This window comes from Hyaena hyaena, unplaced genomic scaffold (assembly GCF_003009895.1).
Source record: "Hyaena hyaena isolate Hyena2069 unplaced genomic scaffold, ASM300989v1 scaffold_6, whole genome shotgun sequence".
Taxonomy (NCBI): domain Eukaryota; kingdom Metazoa; phylum Chordata; class Mammalia; order Carnivora; family Hyaenidae; genus Hyaena; species Hyaena hyaena.
The window spans coordinates 814060-830803 of record NW_024080638.1 but is presented as its reverse complement, the minus strand read 5'-3'; the positions used below and the strand labels follow the sequence as shown (position 1 = coordinate 830803).

The 16744-nt window shown below is 34.5% G+C and overlaps 1 protein-coding gene across 4 annotated transcripts in view; it reads right to left on the bottom strand.

Annotated features, from left to right (window-relative positions):
* FSD1L (fibronectin type III and SPRY domain containing 1 like) overlaps positions 1–16744 on the bottom strand; it is a 66478-nt gene that overhangs the window by 14265 nt on the left and 35469 nt on the right. For all 4 annotated transcript variants that reach the window (XR_005529778.1, XM_039239813.1, XM_039239826.1 and 1 more), the window contains exons 5-9: positions 15179–15201; positions 11894–12015; positions 7849–8058; positions 6061–6159; positions 810–939 (exon numbers count right to left, since the gene is read on the bottom strand). Coding sequence is in view for 3 of the 4 variants with exons in the window: in XM_039239813.1 (XP_039095744.1) it covers positions 810–939; positions 6061–6159; positions 7849–8058; positions 11894–12015; positions 15179–15201 (584 nt within the window). In the remaining variant the exon portion in view is untranslated. The remainder of the gene's footprint in view (positions 1–809; positions 940–6060; positions 6160–7848; positions 8059–11893; positions 12016–15178; positions 15202–16744) is intronic.

Sequence of the window (16744 nt, the reverse complement as noted above, 5' to 3'; positions counted from 1 at the left end):
TACAGTGCTGTAAATTCAAAACATAAGCTACCAATACAGACAATCTACACAGAGCAGTACTTTATCTATGAAGGCTGCTGCAAAGGCTTCTGTTTATTGGTTAAAAGAAAAAATTATTCAGCCAAGCTAGATATACTAAGTCCTAGAACCAGACACACATAGATCATCACCTTGTATGTTTCTTCAGTGAAGTAACATGGACACTGTTAGATAAAAACAGGCAACTGTTAAGAGACTGCTTTACAACTTAAATTTAAAATTAGATCAAAAGCCTGCTGAGAAAAATTTTTTTGATTCACTGTTGTAACTTCCAGTGATATTACTTTATTTCAGTTTAAGCAAAATTTTCCTCTGTTTAAAAAGGCATATTTTGAGACTGTCTAAATAAGACTGACAACAAAAAGTCCCAAGCCTTCGTCTTTGGTTTATAGATTGCTAATCAGGAGCAAGACAATGGGGTTGTACATGCTAAAAGTTGTCATTTAATGCAGACCTTCATGTAACACAGGTGACCTATAAGTCTAAAATTCAGGGACTTCTCTCTTAAGCAGTTCAAGTTATGTAGACACAACTTAAAGGAAACGGAATACTGAAATAAAATGTGTTAAAAGAAAATTAGAGAAGAAAGTAATGAAAAAATGTTATACCAAATTCAAGTATCAATAAACAGTATTATATTCTTCACTTTGATGTTACTAACATATCACAAATTATACTGATATACAGAATAAGAATTTCATCATAAGTTATTATCAAGTAAGAATCAATGTACAAGTATGAGCCCACATAACATTAAAAACCTAGCTTACCTGCCCTTATTCTCTTTTCCTTTCATTTTACTTTCTTGGCCTTTTCCTCCTGTAGGATCCCACTCTACACAGGTATCTTCAACTCTCAGGTTCAAATGGGATGATGAGTTATCCAAATTGAAGTTTAGTGCTATCCAAAAAAAATTTCAATTTTTTAAAAATATAGAACATCTTCACGTTCTGAAGCACAACTATCATCACATTATTTTCCTTAGTTTATTCAACACTGTAGATAGAGAATAAAGTTCAAACTCCTAATGCTAGCTGACATTTAAAGTCCCCAAAGATAAGGCTGTAATTTACTAACTCCTCTTTTACTTCCCATCATCGTTCTCTATATATCCTATAACTCGAACCAAATTCAATGTACTTGTATGGCCTCTGGTGTTTCTGCTATTCCTTCTGCTAGAATCTCCATCAGCACATAATAATCTCAACTTTCTGTTATCAAAGTATCAGTTGATTATCAGTTGACTGTTATGACTAAATAGGAAGAGCAGTTGGTAGAATTGAGGATGAAGAAAAAGTGATGTGTAAAAAATTATACAGCTTGGCACAAATACATTTTCTCTGATGCTCTAACACTCAATAGTTTCATATTTAAACTCTCAGTAGTTTTGAATTAAAAAGCACAGAGCGGGGTGCCTGGGTGGCTCAGTTGGTTAAGCGTCTGCCTCAGCTCAGGTCAAGATCTCATGGGTTCATGAGGTTTGAGGTGACAGCTCAGAGCCTGGGGCCTGCTTCAGATTCTGTATCTCCTTCTCTCTCTGCCCCTCCCCGATTTCCACTCTCTCCCTCTCTCTCTTTCTAGAAAATAAATAAACATTAAAAAAAAAAAAAAGGCACAGAGAAACAGGCACAGAAGCAAGGAAATCAACCCAGGTGACAGAGCCAGAGATGACTTACATGGCAAAGAGATGGGGAAAAGACTACTTAAATGAATACAAATCAAAATACACGAAAACAGTCATGGGGGGAAAAAGGAACAGCATAAGGAATGTAGTCACTTGGACTGGAAAAGCATTATATGGTGACAGATAGTAGCTATACTTGGGGGAACCACAGAGAAGTTGAATCACTATGTTGTACCCATGAAACTCATGTAACATTGTGCCAACTGTACTCAAATTTAAAAAATAATTTTAAAAAATGAAACAAAACTATGTTTTGCAAACTATTTGGTATTTTGGGGAACTACCTATCCTACTCAGAAAACTTACTCAGAATTGCTAGTTTAGTAGATCAGTGTAACAAGGTATTACCTTCTCTCTTTGGAAATAGATGGTAAATCATTAAAATGTATGGATTAAGCTGAGTAATGCAGAACTCCTCATATTCTAAAATACAATTCCTAGAATCCCTGCCTTAAGCAAGGTATCATCTACTACATAGTTACCAAATAATCTGCTTCTCTGAGTTCTATTTTCCTTCAAAAGTTAAATTTCTTGGGGCACCTAGATGGCTCAGTCAGTTAAGTGTCCGACTTCGGCTCGGATCATGATCTCACAGTTTGTGGGTTCGAGCCCCACATTGGGGTCTGTGCTGAACGCTTGCTCAGAGCCTGGAGCCTGTTTCGGATTCTGTGTCTCCTTCTCTCTCTGCCCCTCCCCCGCTCACACTGTGTCTCACTCTGTCTCTCAAAAATAAAGAAGTGTAAAAAAAATTTTTTTTATTTTTAGAAGTTCAAATTTCTGGTAATTACTCACTGAAGTGGATATTTCCTTTACAACCCCATTCCACTTAAGGATATTACTTGATTTAGCCAAAGCTTCAATGTGTCTGTGTAAATATGCATCATCAAATAACAAAGTATTCATATAAAGAGCCTAATGTTACCTTGTAAATTAAATTTTTTTCCTTCACTGTTCTGTAAAGTGTACTTCATTTTCAGCTATGCATCTGACCCATTGTTCATTGTCTTTATTTATAAAATAACATTGTAAATACAAATTTACTGACCATACTGCTTCTAGTATGTCATACTATATAAGTTATTAGCTTTTCAAAATTTTCATGTAAACAGAAACGAACTTACAGAAATAAATAGTCTTTCAGTAAAAATTAATACAAAATTCCTTAACAAGCAGGTTACTAAAAAAGAACCTAATAGTTACCTCATAGGTAAGTTACTAAAAAGTTAGGATTAAGCAAACTTGAGATCCTATACCAAGAATGAAATGCCTCACGAAAACAAGGTTGGGCTGTGGAGTCTGGGTTCCTCAGTTAGTTAAGCATCTGACTCCTGATTTCAGCTCACATTATGATCTCATGGCCACATTGGGCTCCATGCTGACTGTGCAGAGCCTGCTTGGAATTCTCTTTCTCTCTCTCTCTCTCTCTCTCTCTCTCTGCCCCTCCTCCACATGTTCAATGTACTCTCTCAAAATAAATAAACTAAAAAAAAAAAAAAAAAAAGGGTTGGGGCACCAGACTGGTTCTGTGAGAAGAGCATGAGGCTCGATCTTGGGGGTCATGATAGTTTAAACCTCATGTTGTGTGTAGGGAATACTAACCAAAAAAAAAAAAAAAAATTCAATTTGATAAAACAGGGTTAATTAACCTCTATATTAGCTATTAGGTAATACATGTGAGGGTACCTACTCTGGACAGAAAGAAAAAGTAAATTATAACTCTAAGGTGACATCAATTCTCAGCTACTTGTTAAAATCCTAAGGCTGTTAAAAAAGAAAAACAAGAAAAAAATCCTAAGGCTGTTCCCTAATGTTTAATATGATGAAGAAAGGTGGGGTCATGAGTAGCAAGAAAAGGTGTCCCCTCCAAGCCACCTAAGACTAGGCTTACTAAATACCACACAGCATGCAGACAGATAGGCATGAGCTTCTATCCCAGGGGTACAATCTTTAATCTCTCTCTCCCTTTTATGTTTTGTTTTGTTTTGTTTTGTTTTGGACACTATACCCTTTCTGGGACCTCAACGAAGTCATAGAGCCTCTCTAAGCTAACAGGGATACTGTGTAGTTTAAAAGCAAAAAATATCAGTCCTCAAAAGTGAGGTCTTAAACATCAGTGCTGCCTCTCATATCATCTCTATAATAGAACTAGGAATTAGTTTCCGTATCTTTAAATGTTTGAGAAACCAAAGTACCAAAAAACCAAAGTACCATTATGTTTCATGTATTTGTATTGGTGGCTGCTTTCTTGGTACTCTAAAATTATATCATAGCCACTATCATTTGAAACTAGAGAGTAATTTGTGATTAGTATCTTATCATTTACCTTTACAAAGAAGGGATAAACCACATAAAAATCCTGTTAATAAGAACTTAGATTACTCATCATATGACAATTCCAATGGCAAGGAACAGTGCTACATACATTAGAGACAGAAATTAATAATGTTCACTATTTCCCATATCAAGCACCATTAAAGAGGCAAGATATCAAATTCTGGTAGGCTTCAACTATTTAATTTCCATCTCTCTCCCTTTTCCTCCAGTTCTCTGTTCCATACCTGTATTTCGACGGTTGGTCAAAAAGCATTACAGCAAGCCAAAAAAAAAAAAAAAAAAATTAGTAAGCAATTGTTCAACATGTCATTTTTTAAGATCTGCACTTTTCCTCTGGAGCTCTTGCCTCATTAGTTACCTCTCCAGGGGGATGGAACAGCCCTTGGAGAAGCTGTGACCTGTCGCCATTTAAGAGACTAATTGTATTCTGGGTCTCCCTGAAGGTCAGAATTAAATGTTTAGAGGGCCTCAGGGTTGAGTGGGGTCCCCACCCCAGGGGGTTTACCCCACAGTGAGAACTCCTGAAAAGACTAAAATCAACTCTACAAACACTAAGACCAAGAATTTGACTGCTAAGATCCAGACACTGCCAACTGGACCAGCCAGCCCAGCTCCAAGGAAACTTAAAGCCAGCTATTCATTCTCCTGAATCTGTAGACTTTGCATAGAAATGTACAGGTCCAAGTCTGGTGACTAAATATAAAGGGTAAAGGAGAAGGAACAAAAGAAATAAAAAGATACAATACTCCTGAGGGAGAATAATAGTAATAATGCAGTTTTACCTGACAAGGGCTCAAACAGTTCAAGTTGTGTATAAAATATAAAAGATAATGTACCTATAACTATACTTCAAAATGGTTCAAATCTCTAAAGAAATCACAGTCACATCTCACTTAGTAACAAATAATTCAAAGTAACCATTTCTTGGCTAAGTTATCTATAATTATCCAATAAAAACATTTTCTAATCCAAAAAAAAATTACTCAGTTTAGGGAGTTTTTTTTACCTTTGTGATGCAAACACTTTCTTTTGAATTTGTCCTGTATAATAACTTACAGGCCTCATATTTTGTTTTATTCTGATATAATATTTTCATATCACTTTGAAATCGTATCAAACTCTGGCATGCAAACCTATTCAAATGCTATATGAACTAAAGGTCAGTGGAACACTTGAAGGCCCAAGTACCTCAACAGTGTGTAGAATCGGTTTCTTGAGGTAAATCTAGTCAATTATCATCTCACAACTAACAAGATCTCTAGCATTATGGCCTTCCAAATGGTAAACACTTCAAAAATCTTCCATGTTGAAATATGTTATTCTAGAGAGTTTTAACTAAATCCAAATTAGTTCCAGCCCCACAATAAGGGCTGGCACAGAATTCTTTACATCTTTCCAAGTTAGTTGTAGGGATTGTGGGCAAGTCATTTAACATATGTAAACTTTCTTCATCTGCAAAATGGGTATCAGTAATATTTAAACTACTGGTCTCCTAAGATGGTTTTAATGATCAAACAGAGAAGTGTGAGAGTGCTTTGTACACATTAATAAAACATACAAATGTTATTTTCTACAATAAAGTTTAAGAAAACAGAGAGTACCTGAACTAAACTGAAATGGTACTTCCCCATTATTGAGCCATAATCCATTCCCTGAGAAATCTGTGGGCAAATCTCATTGATGCCTATGTATTTATACTAGACTGCAGTTTATAAAGCGCCTCACCACAGAACACAATGCCATCATCTCAGTCTACTTTACCCATTTGAATACCATCATAAAAGAAGAACTAGTGGAAACTAATAGTATAGTCCTAATTTCCCCATCTTAAAATTCCTACTACTGAGAATTCCAAGTATGTATGTGCACACATGCACCATGGGGAAGAAATGCTACCATACATGAAATGTTTCCTGTCACAGTCTTGAATAACGTCAGATGTTAAGTTTTGTTTTATGCTGTGTAAATATCTACAATCTTACCTTTGGTCTCTACAATCTTACCTTTGGTCTCTAGAGTCACTGGATCAGAATACTCTCCAGCTACAGCTTTGTTACAAGCTCGTACTCTGAAATTCATATACTTTGAATCAAACTTTAAGCCTGAAAAAATTGAAAATATTTTTCAGATATGAAAATTAAAGGGATCTACTCCCAAAGTAGGAGTATGAACCTTCAAACAGACATATTCCCTCTTTAGAACTGTCTCTTTACTCCAGAAGAATATAAATTTATGTTAAAACAGTGGTAATGCCAAGAGGAATCATGATTTATTTCTTACTTGCTTCAAAAGAAATAAATAATAGTTTAATCAATGTGTTTTTTTAATCTAGTGATAAAAAAGTACTCTCAAGTTAAAAGTAATGTTTCATTCAATGAGAAATGCTATAATTTATTTTTTTAATTTTTAAAAATGTTTTATTTCTTTTTGAGAGCAACAGAGCATAAGCGGGGGAGGGGCCGAGAGAGAGGGAGACAAAGAATCTGAAGCAGGCTCCAGGCTCTGAGTGATCAGCACAGAGCCAGACGTGGAGCTCAAACTTACGAACTGTGAGATCATGATGTGAGTGGAAGTCGGACACTTAACCCCCACTGAGCCACCCAGGCACCCCTACAATTTAAAATAACATTCAATTTCTGGAAAGAAGACAGCCTAAAGTATTTTAAAGAGAAAATGAATTTAAAGAGAAAGTAAAGCATAGGGATTAACAGTAAAACTCTGAAGTTAGTCAAGTCTAGATTAAAATCTCAATCCACAGGGTGCCTGGCTGGCTCAATCAGCAGAGCATGTGACTCTGGTTCTTGGGGTTCTAAATTCAAGCCCCACACTGGGTGTAGAGATTACTTTTAAAAAATAATAAAATCTTTAAAATCTCAGTTCAAAAATTACTAGCCAAGGGACCATCAACAACTAAGTTGACAGAATAAGTTTTTGTATCTGTAAAATAAAAATGATAAAACCAACCTCATAACTATAAAGATTAAATGGATGTACTATACTGATTAAATGAGATGTACTGTGTAACACACTTCAGCCCATCTCCTGACAAATGGTAAGTGCTCAATAATGGTTATGTTACTGCTATGGCATAGAAAGTGTTGAACAACTCCAGAAATATCTGGCGATTCAAATACCCAAAGTCCCCTATACAAAGAGGCAACTTTTGAAAGAAAAGGCTAACACACAAATTTCTAATACCAAGTCACAGCTTTATAAGTATTACTGTAAAGATAATCATAAAAAGGTAAAAGCAACAGTATTTACAGAACCATTGAAATGCAGGGGTAGTGTATACACCTAAAAAACTGACAGCTTTTTTATTGTTAAAAAACCAAGGTTAAAATTAATGTTATTCTGAAATAGTTTCCAGAACACTCCTTCATGTTTGTTTTACATACATTATTTTATCAAAATGCAAGTATCAGGAAGTAACTAAAATCTGAAAGTTTTCTTAATATTTTAAGAGAAATTCACTTCTATAATGAATATAGAAAAACCTTGGCTAAGAAACTTAATTTTATCTTTTAAAGTAACTCTAGGGGCACCTGGGTAGCATCCTAACCTTGATTCCATCTCAGGTTTGTGTGTTTGAGCCCCGCATCAGGCTCTCTGCTAACAGCATGGGGCCTGCTTGGGATTCCCTCTGCACCTATCTTGTGAGCTCATGAGTGCTCTCCTGCTCTCTCAAAAAGATAAATAAAACTTTTAAAAAATATTTAAAGTATCTCAAAATATTTTTCACAATTACATTTACTTTCTGAGAATGAAATTCATGAAATGCAGTCATATACCTGATAGTGTATATTCAGTACTCTTAATATTATCAATTATCTCCCAGCATCGCTCATCCTTTACACGTGGAAGTCCGTCAAAATTAGTTTTCCGATATTCCAGGATAAAATGATCAATTTTATTATCTTCTTCTGGCATTCTCCAAGCCACTGTTACAGAATTGTCAGCCACCAAACACTCTACAGGATCTATCTCTGGAGCTTTAGGAACTGACAGAAAAAAATAAAAAAGCAGGCTCATTTCTCAGTTATTACAGTACTAATCCTATATTCATGTTTGTCATTCAAACTGCTTTTTTCAAGTTACTTGTGAATGGTTCCATTGAATCAGGCTAAGAGAAAGGATACCCTATAAATGCAAAATAACTATTTTTCAAAGTTTCATTTAAAAATTCATGTTTCAAAGTCCTTTCACAGACGTATTCAAAGTTTATTAAAAACCTATTTGGCAAAAAGCAATTCAAACATGCTAAGGATAAAGAATCCACAATGACTTGTTACTTCTCAACACATATTTTTTAATCTGCTATTTCAAACAGCTGGAGAATAAAGATTAAATCACTATTGACAAAATAGATTAACTTGCCTTGAAACCAATGATTACAATAATTTAAGATATTTTCTATGCATTTTTAAAATCTTGTTTATAAAAGAATTGCAGGGATGCTTGGGTGGCTCAGTCAGTTAAGCACCTGACTTTGGCTCAGGTCACAATATTACGGTTCAGAGGTTCTAGCCTCATGTCGGGCTCTGTGCTGACAGCTCAGAGCCTAGAGCCTGCTTCAGATTCTGTGTCTCCCTCTCCCTCTGCCCCTCCCCCACTGCTCTCTCTTTCTCTCTCAAAAATAAATAAACGTTAAAAAAATTTTAAAAAGGATTTTGATATAAATTTTAAATATTCAAGCCTAACTAATAAAAAAAGGAGGAAGAGAGAGAGAAGTGGGACAACTGATCTCTGTTAATTATAGTCTCCAAAGTTCAACTCTTTTATGTAACTGTACAATAAATATTTGGAATCTGATATATCTTATTAGTAAGACAAAAGAAAATCAAATAAGTATTTATCATCTGCCATTATGGTTAATTTCCTTCATCTGTTTTGTAGGGTTCTTGTCTCTATAATACATAACATGTTAATCTCTATTACTGGAACATAAGCTATATGGCAAAGACTACTAGTCATTGTCAAGAGAATAAACCACAGGCATTTATGAATTGAATATGCTCTGCGCTGCCTAAATGTGAGGAAATGTAAAGGCCTATGGCATGTAGCAATCTCATAATTTTGCGGAGTCAAAAACCTGTAATTTTTGTAATCCAAGAGGCTGATATAAAGCAAGAATCATTTAGCTTGTAAGTAGGCCCAACTGACTCCTTACGATTTACATCTTAATTCAGCTGCCCTCACAGTAAGAATGTACTGGCAAGTAGATACTTCTTTCTTGTGAATAATGGCCCCCAAAAGAGAGCAAACTGCTCAGAGAGGCAAAAAATCCAAGACAGCGGTGATACATGGGAGGAGAAAGAAAATTTAGTTAATTTATGAGTGGTATGTCAAATTAAAGTTGACTTGGGTCTAATATGTGGAAAATTCATCCAAGACTCTATACAGAAGTAAGAAAAGCATTCATCAAATAAAGGATAAAACTTCATGGAAAGATGAAAGGTGGTACATTTGTAACATAAAATATTACTTAGGAAATGCAGAACTCTCTTTGGAAATGAGAATGCAGAGCAATTCACAGCAATTTCCATAAAGTAACAGTTAACTGGCAATAGTGTGGAAAGTGGATCAAGAATTTTACTAAGTTTTTCTCTGCACATAAATATAAAAGGACAAGTGGCATCAACATTGCCATAGACAATCTTCTCTCTGTAGCTCAGAGAGAATATAAATCCTTAAGTTTTGATGTATAAAAAATAGCTTAGAGTAGAAGAAAATGACTGTAATTATTATCATTCATCATCATCACTTCCATTTTTGAGACTCAAGTAAGTCCACAATTCATGTTACTATACATACTACAATGTAGAGTTGACTTTTGTGGTGTTTATGGAATAGATTCTTAAGGGATGAGATATTTGTTTTTCTAGTTAATCTGATTCTACCTTATGAGTAATTTTTATGCTGTAGCAGAATAAAAAATTAGTGATATGAATTCATCTTTCATAAATTTTAATAACCTACATTTTTCCTTAGAGATGAAACTTCTCCACAAAATGATTTTTATTTTTTTATTATACCTCACAGTTTTAGACTGTCTTAACAGTTTGTCAAAAGAGGAACTCCTAATTGTGCATATAATCTACTTGGCTATACAGTACACATGGCCTTGGTCTGTTAAACCATTACAGAAAACCCAAGGAAAGGAATGGTGAGAAGATTGGGTTTTCGTAGTTTTTTTTTTTTTTTTTAAATAAAATAAAATACTCATGTGTACATTCACAATCCACCACTCTTGACTCTCCTTTTGAATTTAGAAGTAGCGTGTTGGGGCAACTGTGTGGCTCAGTCAGTTAAGTGTCTGACTTCGGCTCAGGTCATGATCTCATGATTTCTGAGTTCAAGCCCTACACCAGGCTTTGTGCTGACAGCTGAGAGCCTGGAGCCTGCTTCAGATTCTGTGTCTCCCTCTCTCTCTGCCCCTCCCCAACTCATGCTCGCTCTCTGTCAAAAATAAACATTAAAAAATTTTTTAATTAAAAAAAGCGTGAATGACAACAGTAATTCTGAAAGGCCAATTTACACGTAGATATCCACTGACAAGTATACTTTCTTCCTCTATTCTACATCTATGGCTCCTTCTCTCATCTTTTCCTTCTATAAGCTTCCTTAGAACTTCTGACCTGTTCCACACAAGTTAATACAGTAAAACCTTGGTTTGCAAGCATAATTTATTCTGGAAACATGCTTGTAATTTAAAGCACTTGTAGATCAAGGAGAATTTCAAGAATCATTGGCTCAGCTGTGATCATGTGACATTTGGTGTCATGTACTATTCGTATTGCAAGCGATCTCTCATTTATCAAGTTAAAATTTATTAGAAATCTTTGCTCATTTGCAGAACACTCGCAGAACAAGTTACTCACAATCCAAGGTTTTACTGTCATTTATGCTACCCTTATTAGTGTCATTATAGTTTCACAACTACTAATCTGTTTTTCCAATCATATTTTAAAGTCCCTGACCAAATATTGAGAGAATGGTTTTATACAATCAACACTCTCTAATCAAAAACAGCTAACCTCCAAAAAATAAAGGTCAGTTCTAACTAGAACCTGTAAGTAAAAAGCACCTGTAAGTAAGTAAAAAAGCACTTGTCCCTTCAATCTACCATGTCCAAATTGTTTTAGCTATCAGCCTAACACCATTACTTGATGTTAGCTAAAAAGAGAATACTAACCAAAAAGTCCTTAGCTGGCTCTCTCACACATGTGGAAAATAATTTGAGACTCTATTTCAAATGATTTTGGCTACTGAAACATCCTCGTATTAATATTCTAATAAGCCAATGTTAACATATTATTACCGGAAATAAAATTTCATCTGAGTCAACAACCACAACCATACTAGTAATGACAACAGTTAATATGCATTAAGTGTTTACTATGTGCCAGGTACTATTTTCAAGTGAGTTAGAGATTTCAATTCATTTAATCCTTACACAAACCCTAGAAGAATACCATCACATTTTAAAGATGAAAAAAAATGAAGCAAAGTTAAATAATTTGTTGAAGGTTCACAGTAAGTAAATAGCAGCCAGGATTTAAATCTATGTCTGGCCCTAAAACCCACTGTTAACCATCATGATATTATTGCTTCTCTCTGCCAAACTAGCAATAAAAGATACCCTCTGATAGATTCTCAAAACAAAATTTTTACTACCAGTGAAATAATTCTCTAAAAATAAAGACTAATAAATTTAATTATTCACTGATTAAAGAATTAAATTCACTGATTAAAAAATCCACACTATACTTCTTTAATATTTACATTTCAAAGTTCATTACCAAAAAACCACCTTACATATATGTACATACTTACCTGGCAAAAACTTTAAAGTTTGCAGCATCTGTCTTTCCTGAGAAAAATCCACCATTAAATGAGTCATGTTGTCACTGACCTTTGGTTTCAAAGAAAGGCGAAAGGCTGCAGCCATTGTTACTCTATGGTAAACAAAAATACACTTTTAAAAATAAAAGAATGGGGATTATACCATATTTAATTTATAAATGAAAAGTCAATTTATTTCACTTTAGTGATTTCAGAAACTATAACAAAGGTAACAAAGCTAAAAAGAAATTTGTTCTTAGAGTTTTTGAAAATTAAATAAACTATAAAATGTTTTTAATTTTAGACATTCAAATATAACTTAAAGCAACTTTCCTCCAGACAGTTTTATAAAATTGCACATGAATAAAAATATCTGAAAGAAAATATCCCATATAAAATCATCGTTAGCAGACCCAACAGGTATCTGAACCTCTGTACACTCAATCTCACTGACTTCCTGATGCCAACCTCACTCCTTTTCATGTGCCAAATCATGAACTGTACATTCTCCTCAGTCGTCACAGCTACTCCATGTATCCTCAAATAAAAGTAAAAGTACACTGACCAAATATTGTGCAGTCTGGTAGTTGCTAAAGATAGGCCATAGATGAGAAAGGAGAGATGTGAAATCACAATTTTGAAAACCATGCTAGTAGCTGTCACCCTGATGTATCAACATCAGCTACACAGAAGGATACAAGGAGAAACAGCCTAGTGAAACCATATGCCATGGACATAATATTCCAACAAATTATTTATTAGATGAATATGGTATAAAAAACAAAACAAAAAAAGAAAGAGTCCATACCAGACCTCATTTTACTCAAAGTATGGGGGAACTGTTCTGTCAATTAAAACTGGAGGTTAAAAGACATTTTCATATTCTATTAATTGTCATTTTATCTCAAATTTTAATTTTTTATATTACAGTAAGTTTCCACAAGTATCACAAAGTATCACCCCTTATTATCTTTGGTCAAAGAATAACACAAAAGTACTATTCATGGATGATGTCCCCCTAGTACACAAGTTGGGAGAAGAAGTAAATGGAGCTGAGGAACAAAGGGAATCTTAGGCCTAGTCATTCAAATCTGCCAAACCTACCAAGATATGTGTTATGAAAGATATCAAACTTGCTATCTTCAGTTAGTTGGGGATAAAAAATGTCAAACTGATGCTGTATTCAGTTATTTTATTTTTTTAAAACTAGGAAGGTAACCACTTTGTTAATAACAATGACAACTGATCTATTGATCAAGAAGAATCTGCTACAGTGAAATATAATTGATTGGGAAGGGAACTCACTGAAAACCAAACATAATGCTGACTATTTCACACACATTACTTTAAGCTGTTGGTTCTCAATAATTAAATTTCAGGTTATATTAATAACAAGTTAGGAACAAACGCTTGGTCTTATTTTGTTCTTTTATTTTTTTAGAGAGAGTATATGCATGTGAGTGAGTGGGAAGGGCTGAGGGAGAGAGAAAGAATCTGAAGTGGGATCCATGCCCAGCGCAGATCCTGACAGGGGCTCAATCCTATGACTGTGAGATCATGACATGAGCCAAAATCAAGAATTGGATGCTTAATTGGCTGAGCCACCCAGGTGCCCCATTAGTTTTTTCTTTATAGCCCAAGTATCTTTCGATTTGAAGACTTCTGAAAGAGCTATATTCAGATAGGTACTTAGTAAATGACCACTGAATCAAAAATGGGTTTGAACGTACTTGGATGCTTTCTAAACCTACTTAAATGTTTGTTGAGAACTGTTTAAAAAACATCTGGAAGTATTTTAGGGAATTTAAATCTGAAACTTTATCTACAAAACTTGATTTTAGTCACTATGGCCTCAAAGAAAAAGAATGTCCCCCAAAAGTACGTGAGAAAGGTCTATCAAAACCTAAAAAACAAGAATAATAATCTTTATTTTCTAGTCAATGAAGATTTCAGTCTCCATAAATCAATACAGATGTAAAATAATGCTGTAATCTTTCAAAAGACTGAATGTATTTTTTATTTTTAAACTGAATAAATTTGGACAATTGTGTCTCAAAGCCCAAAACAACAATCTAAAATCCTTAGATAATTCTCTACATTACAGGATCCATGTGGTTAGGACTGTTTTAATTCACCTTGACTTTCTTGGTTTATTTCCTATAATACAAGCTGGATACAGGGATCCTTTCCCCTTAGTTTTATTTTTACAAAGACAATAAATAACTGCAAAACATATGCATGAACACTTTCAATTTCCTCAAAGTATCTACCTAATTAACTTGACTCAGGCTTTTATGATTTCTTTCTTTCAAGAACCAGAAATCCACAACAAACCTCAAACCTAAGACTGCCAGGTAAGTCTTGCCTCTAATCCAGTAACAGGCCATCAGAGAAACAGAAGACTTCAGCCCAGATTAACAATAGACATAGTGGTTTTCACACAACCCATGATGATAATTTTGTGAATTATCTGATGAAGAATAAATAATTTAATCTAGGATTCAGAGTGGTGCTTTAAAGAGCTATGCCTTTCAGCAAATTTCATAATCCTCAAAGGAAGAATCCTTAAGTGATAATCTCACTATAGTCAATGTGCAGTGATTAGGTAGAAAGAGCTTCCCTTCTGTGGTAACCCAATCCAGAATTGCCAGCAGCTCTTTTAGCCCTTTGGTGTATTCATTACAGCAAGTACTAAATTACCTTTTTTAATCCTGTCTCTACCAATGAGAAAGACCTCTTAAAGTCATCATTTTAATTTTCTCTTCCCAAACACTGGATAGGAGTGGCATGAGAAATACAAAGAGATGGCACCAGGAACAGGATGGAATGAGAATACAAAGGTGTTAATCAGGAGAGCAGTGAAGTAGGAGAGCTTTAGCTCTTGAGGACTATTAAAAAATGCTATGATTTCTCAGAAAATAAGACATAATTATAAAATTTATGAACAAAAAGATACATTCCAGGAACATATATATAATTTTTAATTATCCAAAATGGGTCCCATCCATTCATAGGTAATTAAAGAACTATACTAAAACTAACTATATTATACCAGAAATGAAATTCTTTTGGAAGTGCATAATTGTCCACAATAATTTTTTTAATCTTGCTGATATACTGTTTATCCAGAAGATATGCAGAAAACATTTCCTTTTTTTATACTTAGCTATTAGATATTTTTATTATAACCAACAAAAGTCTAGTAAGAAATTGTTCTTGAATTTCATTTCTGACTTCAATATTGACACATATAAAAATGTAGGTTGTATACCATACCTATCCTTGATCTGTCTGGCAGCCTTGAAGCAAATCAGGGAGAAGAGAAAGAAGGCAGTTAGTGTTTTTCATGCAAGTTTCAATGGCAGTGACATGCAAGAAAAGTTAGGATATAAACCCTGGAATAGATTAGTTTCACAGTCATCAAAACATGAATTACAGGTGCTTGCTTCGGCAGCACATATACTAAAACATGAATTACAGGAAATTTGTACAGTTCATAATCTGCTTGCATAGTGATGTTAGAATTATAGTAAAAAAAAATCCAGATCCCATATAAGTCACCTTAAAAGGAAGAAAATTTAACACTTCAAACTAATTCCAGATGACTATAAATATTTTTTCCTTACCTTAAGATTATCAAAGCACACCTCCACTTCCATTCAGTCTGACACTCTTCAACTAGAACAATCAATCTCCTTCACGGGGCACACATTTCTATGCAATCTAATGGTTTTCTTATACATGTCAAAGCTGTTCTCCAATTTTTCTTCAGTGATCTCTTTGACCATTTCATCATGACTGTTCCAAGTTTTCTCTATATGCCTTCCCTGGGCAAAGACTTTGTATTTTGAGAGTTTGCCTGCTAACATATAAAACTGGGCTGCAGTTCTACAATCCTTTACCCCAAAGAGTAAAGTTGTAATGACAAAAATTCAGACAAGGAGAAACCAGAGAAATACTTGTAGCAATAACAGGTCTTTCCCTGAGATGACATAGAAGCTGGTAACTTAAATCTACTCTGCAACTCTGCATGACATATATACATATATATATGTGTGTATATATATATATATTTTTTTTTGAGAAGGCTAGCACAAGTTTAGGAAGGGCTACACTTGGTCCTACAGAGTATGCAGAAAAACAATGAAAAATACCCACAAAAACTGTTGTCCCCTTCATTTACATACAATGTAATATATTTAACAAAAGTGTTTTTTTCTCCCAAAATGACCACCAAAATTAACGATACATCCAATGTAATCTGTGGCTGTTTTGCTCTATACTCTAACCTTAGGCTTTGCATAAAGCTTGGCACATGATAATACTAATAATTATTAAATTTAATTGAACACTAGTTTGATGCATATAGCAACGCTTCTGTTGCCTCTCCTCTTCAGTTCTAATACTGTTTTTATCTGGTTTAGGTCATTTTTCTACCCATCCAAAATATCCTGGTCTGATTTCTTTCTACACAAAAAACCAGAACTGACATTCAGGACATCAGCATATGACACATTGCCAGCACTATCATAATCAACTGTGAGACCTGTGTACTAATCATTCTCTTCCCTTTAACAGAGGAGACTCTTCTGTTCCTTTAAATATAGAGAAGTGCCACTAGCATTACCCCAGCCTCCTTTTATTCCTTCATTTCTCCAGGTGAGGTGAAAGGACTTAATCAGACACGAGTTTGAAAGGAGAAACTAGAAATAAGTAGCTCAGCTACTTTCCCTCTTTCTGGGAGTTTGCTTGCCTACTGAGAACATATATTCTGTTCTTTCCCTCTATGTAGGAAGTTTTCCACAAACAGGCTCCCTCTCACCCACACACAGAACTGAGGTA